Source organism: Drosophila sechellia, chromosome X (genome assembly GCF_004382195.2).
Source record: "Drosophila sechellia strain sech25 chromosome X, ASM438219v1, whole genome shotgun sequence".
Taxonomy (NCBI): domain Eukaryota; kingdom Metazoa; phylum Arthropoda; class Insecta; order Diptera; family Drosophilidae; genus Drosophila; species Drosophila sechellia.
Window position 1 is genome coordinate 16,398,690 of NC_045954.1, and position 15,513 is coordinate 16,414,202.

The window sequence follows — 15,513 nt, forward strand, 5'->3', positions numbered from 1 at the left end:
GTTTGCATGGTCGATGGATACCTGCTCATCTGCTTTCAGGGAGGGTTGCTCACTATTACATTTCTGTATTATTTTCTTTTATTTTCAATATACATTATTATTATTATATTACAGTTCATCTTTTTCTAGCAGGGTGTAGCGATGCTTGGATGGGCCAAGTTCCTTGAATTTGGACTCTGGCGGCGATGTACCCTTGCCAGTGTGTGGATCAGGTTCAATATCATTTGAGGGATCCGGCCCGTAATGAAATTCCCTGGAAAGCAAAGCAGCAGACCGTTTAGTATTTAAGCCATGGTGCTAGCAAAGGCGGCTGAGTAACAATTACCTGTGCAGCTTGCCACTGTAGAGATCCTGGAGGAACTGCTTCAGCTTGCCCGGCGAGTACATGTCGCTGAAGTGGGGGAATAGATACATGTGCTTGAACGAGTCGATGGCAATCAGGGGCAAGTCATCCTCGGATTTACCCAGATGGTGCAGAGGATGCGCGAATCGCTTGCCATCGGCGGTCAAAAAGTTGACGTTCTCTGCAAAGTTGCGAAAATACATTGGTCAAACGAAATGCTCATATGGTAAGCAATCAACACGATGATTCATCTTACGTTTCTCATCCAGCAATTGACGCTCAATGATCGACTTGTAATCCTTGATGGAGTTATGATCAGTTGGATGGTGGAAGAGAATTAGGAACGGCAGACCCTCCTCCGTAAGTTCCTCTGCATTCTCAAAGGTAATTTCACGCACCAGGGGCACACACTTCTCCTGGACCCAAATTTTGAGCTCATCGAAATTTTGTAGGCTGCCAGTGTAGGTCTCATCGTTCTCATGAGACAGAGCTACATCGGGTCTAAATACTATGATAGGTGTTCCTGAAAGCAACAAAAAAAAAGCCGACATTCAGTATTGGCTGGCATGGCTTGGTGCGTTTGATAGATCTTACCTGGTGGATGCATGGCCTGGGCGGCATCTCCGAAGCCCACGTGGAACTGGCAGTCCTCCTTTAGATTTGTCGCCACCTTGCGGAATATGTCGTACTCTGGCTGGTCCCTACGATCGAAGTAGCCCAGAATGAGGCGCTTCTTCGAGTCCAGGTTCTCCAGATCCTTCAGGGATTTGAACTCCTGAATGGGATCCTCCAGCTGCTTCTTGACGAACTCGAGGAACGCTTCGGCCGAACGCTGTCCTCGGTATTCGCGCTTGCTGAGCTGCCCATTGCGGACAATTTTCAAGGTTGGATACTTGTTTATGTGGAAACGGGACGCGATGGCCGTTTCCTTGTCGCAATCGACCTTGCCCAGCACCACCTTTCCAGCCTCTGGAAACTCCTCCTTAATCTGCAAGAGAAATCCCATTGAATGCCACGTATTTATATTCGATATAAATTGATTATATATGTACATATATATGAATGTATCGCATTGCTTGTAAGCTTTTGACTCACCTTATCTGCAGCTTCCGCGAATATAGGTGCTAAAATATTACTAAACCGACACCACTCCGCATAAAAATTAAGGAAAACCAATTCATTAGACGCTGCAAGAAAACAATGCGTGTTTTTAATGTAAGCACCAAATTGTGTAAAATTGTTGTACAATTGCGTTTAGATACTAAAGATAATAACTTTGAAAAACATATATTTTGTTATATATATTTATATCAATATGGAATTACGGTTTATGCATTTATAATTTAAATGCATATGTATTTTTATGGAATATATTTAAATTTGTCACTGAATATAAATATTAAAATTTAAGGGGTGATAGCCTAAGGCTAGGCTTTATTGCAAAAGTTAACGTTAATAAAACAAATAAAATAAAAAAAAACAGTATAGTATTACTGCAGAAATGTGTACAGGACACACCCTATATAAAGGACCTGCTTCGGACATTCCCCAACTGCTGACCAATGGCTAGTGCCCATTTTGGCGGACTATCGGACCAATAGATCACAGTGCAGCATGGAAAATAAACCGCCCTAATTAAGTTTTATCCAATTTGCACACCTTGTCCTTTACGAAAGCGCATAAAACTTATTTTACCACGTTGGCAGTGCCGAATTGAACGAGCCAGTGATTTTGTTTAGTGACACGTCAATGGGGCAAGTCGGCTAATTGATTCCCGCTCACGCTGGCAGCGGGAATGGCATGGGGATGACTGTGATGGTTATGGTATGGGCATGTCTCACCTAGGGTCATATCGATATTATCACTGGTCATGGGCACGGCTCCGGCGGCATCTGCCGGCTGTGTGTGCTGGAGTAGCTGTAGAATCTGTAAATTCCATAGGATGTCAGTTCTCTGGTTAGTTAGTTATTTGGTTAGGGGGAGCCAGAAAAGCCGGGGCTGTCTGGCCGGCCCCTCCCCACGGTTTCCCCGCCCGCTGATCGAGCGGGTGAGCCACTCCAGTGACCAGCGACCAGCAACATGACCAGACAGAACGGAACACGTCGACTCACCGCAACTAGGGCCACACACGGCCCAAGCTTTCCGATTCCGATTCTGGCTCCAAACATTCTCGTTCGGCTTCCGAATGGCGAATGCGGCTGGTGTGGAGTGGGCGTGGAATTGCGTGCACCGGCGGAGAGTCCAAGCGATCGGTTCTCTTTTTTTCTGATTTCAGTTACACATCAGCTGGAATGGAATGCAAACGTACGCACAATTTATAAGTTTTACAAATTTTTGGTTGATTTTATCGGCTGGCCAGTGTTGGTTAGTCTCGAATGCACATCTCATCGGCAATCGAGTAACGATAGCTCAGTCACATGACTTGGCCATCGCTAACAGCAGCGATAACAGCGATAGCAGCAAACAACGATAGCAATTTCAATGGAAATGAAACAAAAAGTGTCTAAATGAATACATATGCATACATATGTATGTGCAACAACATTTGCAAATCTTTGTTTATAATAGCTGACGCTTATGGATTTTATGGTGGTAAATAGAGCGAGAAAATCTAGAAGCCAAGCGCGTTTTCAATTCGGCAATACGTTTTGAGCTAAATACCCCGAAAAGTCTGCTGAACGAACGGTTTGTGGAATCCAAAAACCAAATGTGTGTGCATACATATGTACGATTGTAATGTGTTATTGTTGCTCCCCGAAATATCGAAACACTTACATACCCACATAGACAAATATACGTATGAGTTTATGCAAACATACACATGCGTAAATGTTTAATTACTTTGTTTATGACAACATACACGGCCATAAGAATACGTCGAGTACGATAATCGGCCATTTTTCGCCTATTGGCTATGAAATCGTGATAATCTAGTCTATTGGTATATATGTGCGTGCGTATGTAATGCAGCGACATATATATATGTGCATACTATATATTGCGCACCTTGTGGAACTGCAACTGTGTGTGTGCTCACATAAATGTATGTACATTGTACATTGTACATCCATACGTGCATATATATGCAGTGCATTATCCATATTGCCACCACGACACTCAAAAACTCAAATATTAACTTCGATTTGTTCTAAAAGTGTTGATTGTGTCCAAATTATCATCCCAGTGACATTTATTTGGCTTTGTTTGTGCACTGCTTAATGCACATGCACACATGTACATAGTATTATTTATTTATTTATGGGAGCCACTATACTATACGTATCGAATCGTCCCAATAGCATCGCACACACACTGTTGTGCGTAATTATGTATTCGGATGGTGGATATAAGAGATATATGCACCTATAAGCGATAACCGGATTTCCAATGACACCCAAATCGCCATGCCTAAATATAAGCAAATAAGTAATTTCGAATACGTTACATTCTAAGTATTCTTTTAGCCGATTCGCACAATGTCCGATGGATCACCGCCTCCATCGATTTGCTTTATCCGTGCCGCCGAATCGTATCCAAAGTCACAAATGGAGAAGGAAGACTCCCAGCTGTTCGTTCCGTTTCAAGAGTGTAAGTGCTCCCCCATATGCTGTTATCCATAACACCTGCTAATCTATAGTATATATCCCACCAGTGGCCGGCGAATCGATTAAGTACCTGGGGCGCACGGATGATGGTATCCTCGCCCTGTCCAATTATCGGATATTCCTCTCCAAGCAGTCAACCGGCTACGAGACCTACGTTCCACTGGGCTTAATCGAATCCGTTCAGGTGCGAGATTTGTTCCAGCTGATTGTCAATTGTAAGGATGCCAGCACTGTGCGCTGCTCCTTTCCGTCGGCGGAACAGTGCTCCGACTGGCAGCGGCGGATCCATCTGATGATCGGGGTTCCCGAGTCACTGGAGACACTCTTCGCCTTTCCCTTCTACTCCTGGACCTGCGATGTGCTCGGAAGTGGCAATGGAAGCGGTATCGTTAGCGCCCAGGCCAACGGAAACGGCCTGATTGCCAAGGATCGTTGCCTAACGCTACACAATGGCTCGGCGAAGCCCACAGCCAACGTCACAGCGTCGAATCCTCTGCCCGATCCTGCCAGCGAGACCACCTCAGCCGCCATGAGCAATCGCCTGCAACGATCCGTGCGCTATGAAAGCGACTTTAAGAACGAGGTGGCCCGCTTGGGATTCGATCTGAAGGGCTCGTGGCGCATCTCCACGGCCAATGCCGATTTCAAGCTCTGTCCCTCGTATCCACCCAAATTGCTTGTGCCCTGCTGTATCACCGACGAGATGCTCCACAACGTTGCCAACTTCCGGGGATCGCGAAGGCTGCCGGCTGTCGTCTGGCGGCACCAAAAGTCGGGCGCCATCTTGGCCCGATGCAGCCAGCCGGAGGTCGGTTGGCTCGGCTGGCGCAACACAAGGGACGAGCAGCTACTCAAGGCACTCGCCGATGCCTGTGCCTTTGACAGGGGCGAGCACGCCAGGCATTCCACCTGCGCCAATGCAAAGGCGCAACCAACAAAGGGCTCCAAAGAGACCAACGGCCAGTCGGGCTTATCCGGCAAGAGTTCACCATCTCTGGACGATTCCTCGCATGAGGAACTCACGCTGGATGAAATCAAGGTAAGTTTATTAACAAAATAGCCGGGTATTCTTAATAAAGGTTTCAGTTAAATAAATTCATAAATTACTTAACACGGAGCAGTAAAAAGATGACAAAGTGATATAAATTGATCATTGCTCTTAAATTGCATTTGCTTTCAGAAAATCCTCATTGTGGATGCTCGCAGCTACACCTCCGCAGTTACAAACCGTGCCAGAGGCGGCGGCTGTGAGTGCATCGAGTACTATCCCTGTGCCGAGATTGAGTTTATGAACTTGGGCAACATCCACGCCATTCGAAAGAGTTTCCATGCTGTCCGCCAGCTTTGCGCGTCATCGCCCGACGATCCAAAGTAAGTTTACTAGGTGATTATTAAAGATATACATACATGAAATGGAATCGTATTCTTACAGCTGGTACGGACAACTGGAGAAGACCATGTGGATGCAGCATCTGTCCGGCCTGCTGGGAGCCACCATGACCGTTGTGCACACCATCGAGAAGAATGGACGGCCCGTCCTTGTGCATTGCTCTGACGGCTGGGATCGCACTCCACAGATCGTGGCCACGGCGCAATTATGTTTGGATCCCTACTACAGAACGGTTGAGGTACGTCGATATACATCAATTTGTTTGTTCTATGGTCTTATACTTCACCCACTTGCTTGTATTTGCAGGGGTTCCGCGTTCTTGTCGAGCGTGAATGGCTAAACTTTGGACACAAATTCGCCGATCGCTCTGGAAATGGTCCCAATTCCGATGAAGTTAACGAGAGATGTCCAGTTTTTCTGCAGTGGCTTGATCTTGTGCATCAAATACACAGGCAGTATCCATGCAGTTTTGAGTTCAGTATAAGCTATTTGGTAAGTGGTGCAATGGAATTTCGTACGGAGTAGTGCCCCTTAACTGCTTGTTATATATTTTTGATCAGATCAAACTGGCGCAACATTCGTTGTCCTGTCTCTTCGGCACGTTCCTATGTAATTCGCTCAGAGAACGCATCGAGAATTCAGTTTTCGACCGAACGTTTTCCGTGTGGCCATTTTTAGCGGAAACTATGTATAGAAATCCTCTCTATAAGCATGAGACTGAAAAGGTGGTTATCATTTGGATATATGCTGTCAGCCTAAAGGATAATGCTAATGGTTTTTGTGTTTTTTTTGTAGGTTCTTTGGCCGGCGCACAGTGTGCGGTTTTTATATTTTTGGTCTGATGTATACCTTGGTAGTTTAGGCAACAAAAATGGAACTGATCTTCCATTACTAAGTAATGAAAGACAGAGCGGACACAATGGTGAGTTGAGTGGAGTTCTCCTAGTTGAAATTGACTCACTTTTCACTCTTTACTGTCACAACCAATAGGCCTGATGGCGAAGACACGATCTTCTGAAGACTTAACAACGAATGAGTTGGGACAGAGCACCATTTCCAGGAGGTCCAGTGATCCCAACCTAACCGTTGAATCCATGTAGGTCAACTGAAGATTATTCAAATCGGCAGCAAAATGAATTTTGTTCTTTTCCCTGCGATTCAGTGTTACAGATTGTTTCAATGCCAATAGCAACTCGATGTTTGACATACGATCTGAGGCCAACAACAGTGTTAGCGAAAATGTCCCAGAAAGTGTTAAAGACTCCAAAGAAGTAGAGCTGGACGTGACGGATGCAACTGAAGTAGGTCCATGTGGCCGTTCAAATAATCCCATTCCAGATTTCCATAACGACCAAAGTACAGCTTCTAACCGTGATATATTGGAAGTGGAATCACAAACGCAAAGGCGGAGTTCCTTGGTGTCGTCCTCACAGCTGATCCCTGGGCCTGTCTTCATTTTTGGCTCATCCGAAAACGGTAAGAGATGTTGGCATAAAGCAAAAGAAACTTAACTTAACTTAACAACCTTAATGGTTTCAGATAAAAATGCAGTTCCTTCGGAATCTGAAGAATCCTTGGCGACCTCACAGAAACTAAACCCCGAATCTGGGCGACCTTACTTCATTTTTGGTTCATCCGAAAACGGTAAGAGATGTTAGAATGAAGCAAATGAAACTTACGTTATATTAACTATCTGAATGATTTCAGATCAAAGTCCAGTTCCTTCAAAATCTGAAGACACAAGTGATATTTGTCGCGCCCTATGGCATGGCGCAATTGAAACCAGCACTGATACCCTTATTTCTGCGGAGCCCGTACAAAAACCGAACAGCGACAATAGCAGTAGAGATCACATAACACCGCCCACAATGGAACTGGTCAGTGGCGATAGAAAGCTGGAGTCGACTACCACTGTCCAAGCCAGTAAAATCAGTCAGAGCTACAATAATTTGCCCAAGGTACACATAAGACCGAATGCCGTGATATGCTCGCAGCGGGTAGACGCTTTTCCGCATCACCTGGACCTACAAGTGCCAAGGGAGACGACGGGAAATCCGGACCGTTGCAAGCCGGAAAAGTTAGCCAAAGATGCGAATGCGAATGCCAATGCCAACGGATCCCTGCTGACATCCGATGGCTGCAACGGCGAGGAAAGTCTCTTTATATCACCCGACCTGCAGCGGTTCGTGGGTCAGTCGCCATTCGATGCTCCCTCGGCGGGCGGACGAATACGACGAAATACCTTCGGATCGAGCTACAGTCGCGACATGAAGTTCACAGCAGAAAATGGCAGGTGAGTTGTGTGTACCTTCTCATTGGACTGAATCAAAAAACTCTACTTTCAGCGCACACCAATTCCCGTCGTCGGGGATCATTTCGTTGCCCCCAACACCGTTTCAGGAGAGGGCGCAGTTCACTATATCCTGTCCAGATGGCCTGGCTCACGGACTCAGCGAACAAAACATAAGACTCCACCAAATCGTACAAGAACACAAGGTGAGCTCCAGTACAAAAGCAGTTTTCTTTATAGTCATTTTAATTGCATACATACACTATTTCAGCTACGTGAGGAAATGCTACTGCGAGAAATACACGGTATGCGACTGGCGCTGTTGGAAAAAGGTTGCCCCAGCTGCAACAGCATCGTTTCGACCAATATGGAACATGTAAATAATGATCGTTTAAGATACAAAATGCGTGCATATATTCTTGAAAAGCTTGGTTAATGTTAGATATAGACCCTCGGTGCAAAGTGTGCGCCCAATATGCTTAAAACAGGGGCCTTGGTCTTTGGAATCTCACAGTGCATATTATATAAAATGAGGATTTGTCCCACGCCTAAATCCCCAGGGCACGATAGTGTTGGTGTTTGAATCGAGGGCAATACTGCAATCTAATCATAAGTAGCAATGTGCATTAACTGTCAGTCGTCTAATTATTTAACTCTTCTTTAGGAAAATGGATCGGATATCGTTGAAAATGCTTCAACATGTTCCTGGGAGGCCGTCGAAGAACGTAGCGGTCCCGCCTCGTATGCCCCTTCCTCGATCCAAGAGAAAAAAGCGTCCAGTGTCCTCTGGGTACCAGACCATGCTGTTTCGCGTTGCTCTAGTTGTCAAACTGAGTTCTGGCTTGGACGAAGAAAACATCATTGTCGGTGCGCATCCAACACTTGAAACCTTAATGTTTTACTCTTAAAAAATGTTCAATATATGATTTTCGGCTTGAGTTGAATATTACCATTTTTAGCGATACAAAATTCCTAGACCTTAATGTCAGTAACTAAGACTCGAGTACCTTTTTAATGACTGTGCAATATTACGATTAAATTTGACTATTCAATTTTTTTTTCTGATGCTCATATTCAACTTGGGTTGAAAGCGTGTTATAATTTTCTTACTTTACTGGGATACATGACTACTATACTAACAGTGTAAACTATGCTAATCAAGAATATATAAAAGTCAAATAATTCATTTATTCTTTTAAGTTTTTTCATCGTAGCCTAGACTATTTCAGCAAATCAACGCAGTCAGTTGATATTATTTATAAACCATTTGTTTCGTTTGCGAAACAAACATACGACATTTTACAGCAGTTAATAAAGCGAACACTATTTAATATAATTACAGATCTTGTGGAGAAATTTTTTGTGCTGACTGCTCGGAGTTTTGGGCGCCGTTGCCAAACGAAAAGCTTTTTAACCCAGTTAGGCTATGTGGATCCTGCTACACGAGCGTCACAACCAATGTCCAGGAGTACGCTGCGGTACCTGCAGAATCCCAGGCGAAGGACGATGAGACGTCTTCTGCGAATTCCTAAGCGCTTTTCCTTTTCCCAATTCATTTAAGTCTCCTCTGTTGTATCAATTTGTACATATTATTACTCAAAAATATTTATTGCATATGTGAGCACCATAATAGCGAAAAGTTCATCTGTGCGTTTATATAGAACACGAAATTATACAATTTTGTTAGAAATATATATGTGGATATATGGAAACAATTGTAAATTAAAATACAATCTTTAAACAAAAGTCAAATTCGTTTATTCAAATGGGTCGAAATAAAGTATAGCTAAAAGGGGTTAACAAAATCATTAAAAGCGCTGAATATGTAATTAAATAGTGTGAAAGGTGTGTCTTCCTAACATTCCGAAAAAAATCTTTTTTAAATGTTCCTTAAGCTTTTTTTTTTTTAACTGTCAGTCGAATGTTTTACGCAAAGAAACAAAAAATAAAATTCTACTTTTAATGTCATACGTTGAATCTTTTATAAATTTGCTTTTAAAACACACTTATTTTTAAAAGTGTTCAAAAATGTTCCTTTATCTTTGCGTAATAAATGTATTTCTTTCTATTAATTAAGTTATCCGGTAATGGATGCAAAATGTATGTACATCGTACCTCATGCTGTTGATTTATTTTCATAGCTTAAAAATATTTAAAATGGATTTTTTATATAAAATTAAAGAAAAAACAGTTAATATTATTAATAGCAATAATTGAATCACGTACAAAATTGCTATCGTTATCGATACTAAACCTGTGTGAACTGACTATAAAAGCTGCAGGTGTAAGCCTTGGCTCAGGTAACATATGTATATCGATAACTTTTTACCCATACAGTCGTAGTAGCGCCAAACACGGCGTTGTTTCGAAGATTTTTTTTATATTAGTTTCATTCCTTAAATTGTTGTTATTTGTGGTCCTTCGAATATGTGTGATGTCCGAAATCTAATTGACCTGACCGAATGGGATGAGCCCAGCAAGGAGACGTTGCACGAAGAGCCGGAGGACTCTGTGGTGGCCACGAACTTTGAGGTGCCCTACGATCCCTTCGATCTGATGGAGAAGGAAGCTTGCATCAAGGTAAGGTTAGGTTGCATACCACTTGGATATCCAATTGGGTGCAAAAAGGGTCTACCAGTGGTATTCATTCGTACAGCTCACTAAAAACTCAATTGTGCCAAATTTCAGGGCATGACCTTGACGTCGCAGATCGAGGAAAAGGTGTCCAGTGCCGAACGACAGTATCCGGATCTCGAGAGCGAGAGTCCTCCGGTTTGCATGCAGACGGACACAGCGAATGCGTCCGGACCAGGATCAGGAGAAACAACCCAAAAGAAACGCTCGAACAGCTCATTCCAGAAGCAGCTCCTCAAACTTAATGCCTCGCGATCCGTGATCAACACCCCACCTCATAGTCGATCCAAAACGGAGTTTGAAAGAACAATCCTGAACGAAAACCTGCAGATGCTGGCGGCAGAGTCGCCACTGAAGCTTATTGAGGACGACGACGTCATGTCCAGCAGTATCAATTTCGAGGAAGACCTTAAAATGTTACGCATTCCCATCCTAGACGCGCTAAACAATGCAGAACCCAAGGCAATAGCCGAAGACAATCACGGAAACGTAAACAAAATTGATGTAGTGACTCAGGAGGGTCAGGAAAGTCCACAGACACCAATCGAAAACCAATCAAATGGCAAGAGTTTGAGCCAACTACTCGAGCAGCTGAAGATCTTGGCACACGAACACGTCGAGAGGTCGAAGTGGCATCTGTTTGACTCGGCAATTGAATCCATTGCCGCTGTCATCTTCGGACCCAGTGGCTCTTGTCTGGATGTTAAGAAAGCCGAATCAACTATACCATCGCCATACTCATACACCCGCCAAGGAACATTCGATCTCGAACTTCAAGTATGTATTTACATTACAATGTAACCCTAGTAAGGGCATGGCTTTAGTGTCTTATAACTAACAATTCTTGTAATTCTCAAATTCAGCGCACAAAGACAAAGCGTTCCCTGGATGCTAGCCAAATACAGGAGGAGGAGATCGATGTACCAGGCAGTAACGTTAAAAGCTTTCCCGATGCCATGGTTTGTTCAACAGCCACGTTTGATGGCGAATCGCGACTGGATGCATTTGATAAGGACTTACTTACATCCCTACCATCAATACCATCAATTCCATCGATACCTTCGATACCGCCTGTCTCAGTTGCCAGAAAGGAGCCATTTATGACGGAGTTGGTCGACGAAACACTCGCTCAGCAGATTAACGAGCTGCTGGAGCGGCACAAACTCGCAAACACGGGAATGAGTGATCACGAACAACAGCAGGGAGTTGATCCCAGGACAGTCATACTGTTGGTGAACCCCAGCAACTACAGCAGCACTCAGGTGGCATACGCCACGAGCAACGTGGCCAAGACTAAACCAATGCCTCTACGTGAGACCAATGCGGCGGGCTCAATGCGACGTCGATCGTCGTCGCTTTCCATTCAGGACAAGTCGAAGCTGCCCAGAGAAGTCCTAAAGTCCGATCGCCAGGTGGAGAATCTGCCGCCGCCCAAGGAGACCAAGAACACAGCCACTGTTGGGCCGATGGGTGCAGCAGCTGCCTTTCGCCAGAGGAGCAACTCCTTCTCCACGCCCAGCAATCCGTCCACAAAGGCCTACGAAAGCAGGCGCACTCTAATGAGCAGCCGCTTGAGGAACCCAGCCATAAACGAATCGGTGACCAAACCCAGCGGAAGTGTTAAGGCGACGAAGCCCATCAAGCCGGTGATTCCCATTATGAAAGTGACCGCAAGCAACGAGTCCACCTACCTGAATCCGTTCCATCCGCGTGTACCCGAAACGCCCATCTCATCGAGGACCAAGCCCGCCCAAAAGATATCCTGCACGAGCACACCACTGCCACAAATGCGCACCCAGCAGCGCAGATCCCTGAAGCCAATGGCCATGACCGCAGGATCGGGATCCCTGTCCAATGTCTCCTATTCGACGCCCAGCATTAGGGGGCCGAGCTTGTGCAAGAAGAGCGGTTCCGGCTAGAGGATATAGGGCGTGCATTGCGTAGGAATGGGGGCATGGGGAGCACTTCCTTGGCCCGTGGGCGGTGGCGCAATGTCGCCTGAAAGTGAATTCGAATGTGATGTCTGAGGTCAAGTTTTTAACCTTGCAGATAAAACGACAATGTGAAAACGGATCGGCTATCTCCCCCCATATTTTTGTTTCTTCAATTTGTTTTTCCTCTTTTTTTTTTTTGTTTTGCCCGGCGTCACAAGATAAAGCGAACTGATATGCAGTCTGCGCACTCCATACTAAACTTTAGCGAATTAGTTTTCGTTTCGAAACGGATTAGCAGGTGTAGCCAGTCCTTTATGTTTACTTTGCACTCGAACTGAACGAACTAATTAGTTAATTTATCTTTGTTATCTCACTAACCCACTAAGTTACTCAAGTGCTTGAAATCCCTTTCTAATTTCCCTATGTTTTTGAAATCCCACTGAAGTGGAGTTTGTTAAAGTAAGCCCAGCATATCAGAAGAGAACAAAAATAGCATTTAAGGCAGGTGAAGCCGTTTGACCACAAGTATCCTACGTTTTAAGGATTGTCCATTGATTTAATACCTAGAAGTATGTAGCTAGATAAGTCGCTTGCAAAGCACACGCCCTATTAATTTCGCTTTTCTCAGCTGGCTCGAAAGACCAGCGAAGAATAATTCAATAAAATGAGATTATCAGTTAAGCAATTTCCGTATATTTAACGTATGTATGTGGCGCTAGCATATCACAACAATGAAAAAAAAAACGCAGCAGCAAGATAATAATGATTTACTGGTTGAGCTTGCTCTTGAGAATGCTCAACTGGGTGAGGCAGTTGTCGCGGTAGTTGCGGCGTTGGGCCAACTGATCCAGCGGCACCATCTCGCCCAGCTGCTTGGCCACCTCGACGGCGACGGGGCCCTCCATTTTCGGTGTCGGTCCCATTGTCTCGCTAACCGCATAGATGGTCTTCGAGTAGCGCTCGAAATAGTTGGCCATGCCCTCGGCATTCAGATGGGCCGTCTCCAGGGGACCCAGGAAGGCGTAGCGCGGTCCCAGTCCATTGCTCATCACGCTATCGATGTCCTTGACATTCAGGATGCCGGCCTCGACCAAACGCCATGTCTCGTTAAGGATGGCATACTGGATGCGGTTGAGGGCGAAGCCCTCGATCTCACGCGACAGCGTAACTGGTTTCTGGCCAATCTCCTCCATCAGGGCACGGGTCTTCTTCACCCATTCTGGTTTCGTCCACGGCGCAGGCACGATCTCGACCAGAGGCACGTAGTACGGTGGGTTGACGGGATGCGAGACCAAAACCTGTTCACGAAATCAAACGTAATTGGGCGGCGTTCTCATCGAAATCCAACTAAATGCGAATCAAATTGGGCACAAGGACGGCGCAGCTTTAAATTAAAGCAATTGCAGCTAAGCAGAATGTGTCTATTGTCTACGATTAACTAACTATTCTTTTACCAAGTAATCAGCTCAAGGTGCAGATATACTATGAGCTCTTGGCCCACTAATCTCAAGAATTCAACTCACATTGGCCTTGTTTTTCAGATCCGCGCTGAAGAGGGAGGGCAGAAAGGTGCTGGTGGAGCTGGAGAGGATGGTGTTGGGTCCGACGACGGCGTCCAACTGCTTGTAGAGCGCCTTTTTCAGATCGAGACGCTCGGGGATGCACTCCTGCACGAAGATGGCGCCCTGGACCAGCTCCTTGAGGTCGTTGGTGCCCGAGATGCAGGCGAATTGCTGGGCGGCGGTCAGCTTGCCGCGCAGCAGGCCCTTGGCCTCCAGATCCTGCAGCTCCTTCTGCGTGGCAGTCAGTGCGGTGGACACCTGCTCGGGCAGGATGTCGTACAGCACCACCTGGTAGCCCACCGAGGCGAACAGCATGGACCAGGAGCGACCAATCAGACCGCTGGAATGGTAACAACGCCAGTCAGCACCTGGATATCCTAGCATCTCCTGCTCCAACTCACCTGCCAACAATGCCAACTTTCTCGTTCTTCGCCGACATCTTTGTTTATTTACTTATCCCGATTTACTTCGATGGAGTTGGATTTGAGGTGGAGCTATGGAGGAGCTATTGCTGTCGACCGCCACTTGGCACAGCGTACATGCGTTTGAGCAATTAGACGGCAGCGCAACCGGTTTAATATTCGGCGATAACCACGTTAGAGGTGAACCCAAAAACGAGAACGAGTGTTTGTGGGGTGTTGCGGACGCGCTTGATGGGTGTCGCTGGAGATTTCGGAGGTGATAGTGGGCCGTGCGATAACAATGCCGCCCCGTTGGGCAATTGGACGATGCTGCCACGCCCACCGCGCTGCTTACACATCACTGAGCTGCCGCGTATCTGGCATTTAGTACCTTTGGCTTTTAATGCAGGCCCCATTTTTTGTTAATATAAACCAAGAAGTACGTAACTGATTGTCCATGAATTGATTTATAATCATAATTGATTTGATTAATCCCTACAAGCAACTCACTTAATTAAACTTACAAATGCCAGCATTGGTACACTTGATTTTGATAGCTTTGGCTAGGTACGCAGGACTGGTACCTGTACCGTTAGCAACCGGTATTTTCCACTCGGTGGGTGGTGGAGGGTGGGGGGGGTGCGCTAGATAGTCCATCAAAAGTTTTCGTGGAGCTACCAATTTCCTAGCGGGTGTTGTCACAACGACAAAACTGTGCCAAGATGCCCTTAATTTGACTTTTATTAATAATGCCATTTTATAATGTTAGTTTAGCTACTACGGCGGGGTATCTTTGTGATTGTCCGTGCACTTATGTATTTGCTACCGGCACAAAAATAACCCCGCGAATTGTTTACTAAGCTTTTTGAGCTTTCGCTGTCTTAAATATAAGGCAATCAAATATTGTAAATATATTTGTAGAGCAAATGGCAATAACTACGTCTTTTTTTTTTTTTTTTTTTTTTTTTTTGATGTTTTTATTATTTGATCAACGCACTGTTACCCATGCGGCAACTTAATTTGATCTGCTTAAATTATTTTATTTTACAATATGTCTTGGTTACTTAAGACTAACAGATTTTTAATCCTAAAAATGATAGGGAGAATTATAATAGTTGATATAATAATTATTATTTATTGATAATTCTAATGAATTTTAAAACTAAGACTTTCTAGGTCAAAACCAGGTCAGGGAGGTCATGAGGGTGGTGTCGCTTGAGTCTTCTTTTGACTCTAGTCCGAGGGTCAGCATTGACCACAGCTGCAGTTCCTAGCTTCCTTGCTAGGCTGTTGGGGTGAATAACTACGTCAAGAGTATTATTAATCTGATTCGAGCGTTTCGTTTCAAAACTAG

General features: G+C 45.0%; 4 protein-coding genes across 10 annotated transcripts; 2 read left to right on the forward strand and 2 right to left on the reverse strand.

Annotated features, from left to right (window-relative positions):
- Positions 1–60: 60 nt before the first annotated feature.
- Positions 61–2,710, reverse strand: LOC6617905 (endoplasmic reticulum resident protein 44). Its single transcript, XM_002042180.2, has 7 exons — positions 2,455–2,710; positions 2,185–2,269; positions 1,439–1,530; positions 938–1,331; positions 600–866; positions 326–524; positions 61–253 (listed from the first exon to the last, which is right to left on the reverse strand). Exons 1-7 carry the CDS (start codon positions 2,509–2,511, stop codon positions 109–111), a joined length of 1,239 nt encoding a protein of 412 aa, XP_002042216.1. The 5' UTR covers positions 2,512–2,710; the 3' UTR covers positions 61–108.
- A 96-nt stretch (positions 2,711–2,806) lies between these two features.
- On the forward strand, positions 2,807–9,350 carry LOC6617906 (myotubularin-related protein 4). Of its 7 annotated transcripts, none has more exons than XM_032725735.1 (16): positions 2,807–2,935; positions 3,808–3,931; positions 3,996–4,987; positions 5,129–5,319; positions 5,381–5,576; positions 5,645–5,830; positions 5,899–6,063; positions 6,134–6,260; positions 6,329–6,434; positions 6,501–6,814; positions 6,878–6,982; positions 7,046–7,631; positions 7,684–7,834; positions 7,900–8,004; positions 8,293–8,495; positions 8,971–9,160. In XM_032725735.1, the coding sequence occupies exons 1-16, from the start codon at positions 2,921–2,923 to the stop codon at positions 9,158–9,160; spliced, it is 3,756 nt and encodes a 1,251-aa protein (XP_032581626.1). In that variant the 5' UTR covers positions 2,807–2,920. The 7 variants fall into 7 exon arrangements, with proteins under 7 accessions (XP_032581626.1, XP_032581627.1, XP_032581629.1 ...); XM_032725736.1 differs by having other exon boundaries at positions 2,809–3,052; XM_032725738.1 differs by having other exon boundaries at positions 2,809–3,028.
- A 620-nt stretch (positions 9,351–9,970) lies between these two features.
- LOC6617910 lies at positions 9,971–12,947 on the forward strand. Its single transcript, XM_002042182.2, has 3 exons — positions 9,971–10,208; positions 10,317–11,039; positions 11,126–12,947. The coding sequence occupies exons 1-3, from the start codon at positions 10,056–10,058 to the stop codon at positions 12,179–12,181; spliced, it is 1,932 nt and encodes a 643-aa protein (XP_002042218.2). The 5' UTR covers positions 9,971–10,055; the 3' UTR covers positions 12,182–12,947.
- Positions 12,867–14,467, reverse strand: LOC6617912 (lambda-crystallin homolog). Its single transcript, XM_032725246.1, has 3 exons — positions 14,160–14,467; positions 13,720–14,098; positions 12,867–13,494 (listed from the first exon to the last, which is right to left on the reverse strand). The coding sequence occupies exons 1-3, from the start codon at positions 14,195–14,197 to the stop codon at positions 12,964–12,966; spliced, it is 948 nt and encodes a 315-aa protein (XP_032581137.1). The 5' UTR covers positions 14,198–14,467; the 3' UTR covers positions 12,867–12,963.
- Positions 14,468–15,513: the final 1,046 nt, after the last annotated feature.

Excerpts from the sequence above, each read along its gene's own strand:
- LOC6617912 (XM_032725246.1), bottom strand. The coding sequence starts at position 14,197 with ATGTCGGCGAAGAACGAGAAAGTTGGCATTGTTGGCAG. Across the intron at positions 14,099-14,159 it reads AAAGTTGGCATTGTTGGCAG|CGGTCTGATTGGTCGCTCCT; the intron begins GTGAGTTGGAGC and ends TTACCATTCCAG. Across the intron at positions 13,495-13,719 it reads ATCTGAAAAACAAGGCCAAT|GTTTTGGTCTCGCATCCCGT; the intron begins GTGAGTTGAATT and ends TTTCGTGAACAG.
- LOC6617910 (XM_002042182.2), top strand. The coding sequence starts at position 10,056 with ATGTGTGATGTCCGAAATCTAATTGACCTGACCGAATGGGATGAGCCC. Across the intron at positions 10,209-10,316 it reads AGAAGGAAGCTTGCATCAAG|GGCATGACCTTGACGTCGCA; the intron begins GTAAGGTTAGGT and ends GCCAAATTTCAG. Across the intron at positions 11,040-11,125 it reads CATTCGATCTCGAACTTCAA|CGCACAAAGACAAAGCGTTC; the intron begins GTATGTATTTAC and ends TCTCAAATTCAG.
- LOC6617905 (XM_002042180.2), bottom strand. The coding sequence starts at position 2,511 with ATGTTTGGAGCCAGAATCGGAATCGGAAAGCTTGGGCCGTGTGTGGCC. Across the intron at positions 2,270-2,454 it reads CGTGTGTGGCCCTAGTTGCG|ATTCTACAGCTACTCCAGCA; the intron begins GTGAGTCGACGT and ends TGGAATTTACAG. Across the intron at positions 867-937 it reads CCAGGCCATGCATCCACCAG|GAACACCTATCATAGTATTT; the intron begins GTAAGATCTATC and ends TGTTGCTTTCAG.
- LOC6617906 (XM_032725735.1), top strand. Across the intron at positions 5,577-5,644 it reads CCTACTACAGAACGGTTGAG|GGGTTCCGCGTTCTTGTCGA; the intron begins GTACGTCGATAT and ends TTGTATTTGCAG. Across the intron at positions 6,064-6,133 it reads ATAAGCATGAGACTGAAAAG|GTTCTTTGGCCGGCGCACAG; the intron begins GTGGTTATCATT and ends TTTTTTTTGTAG.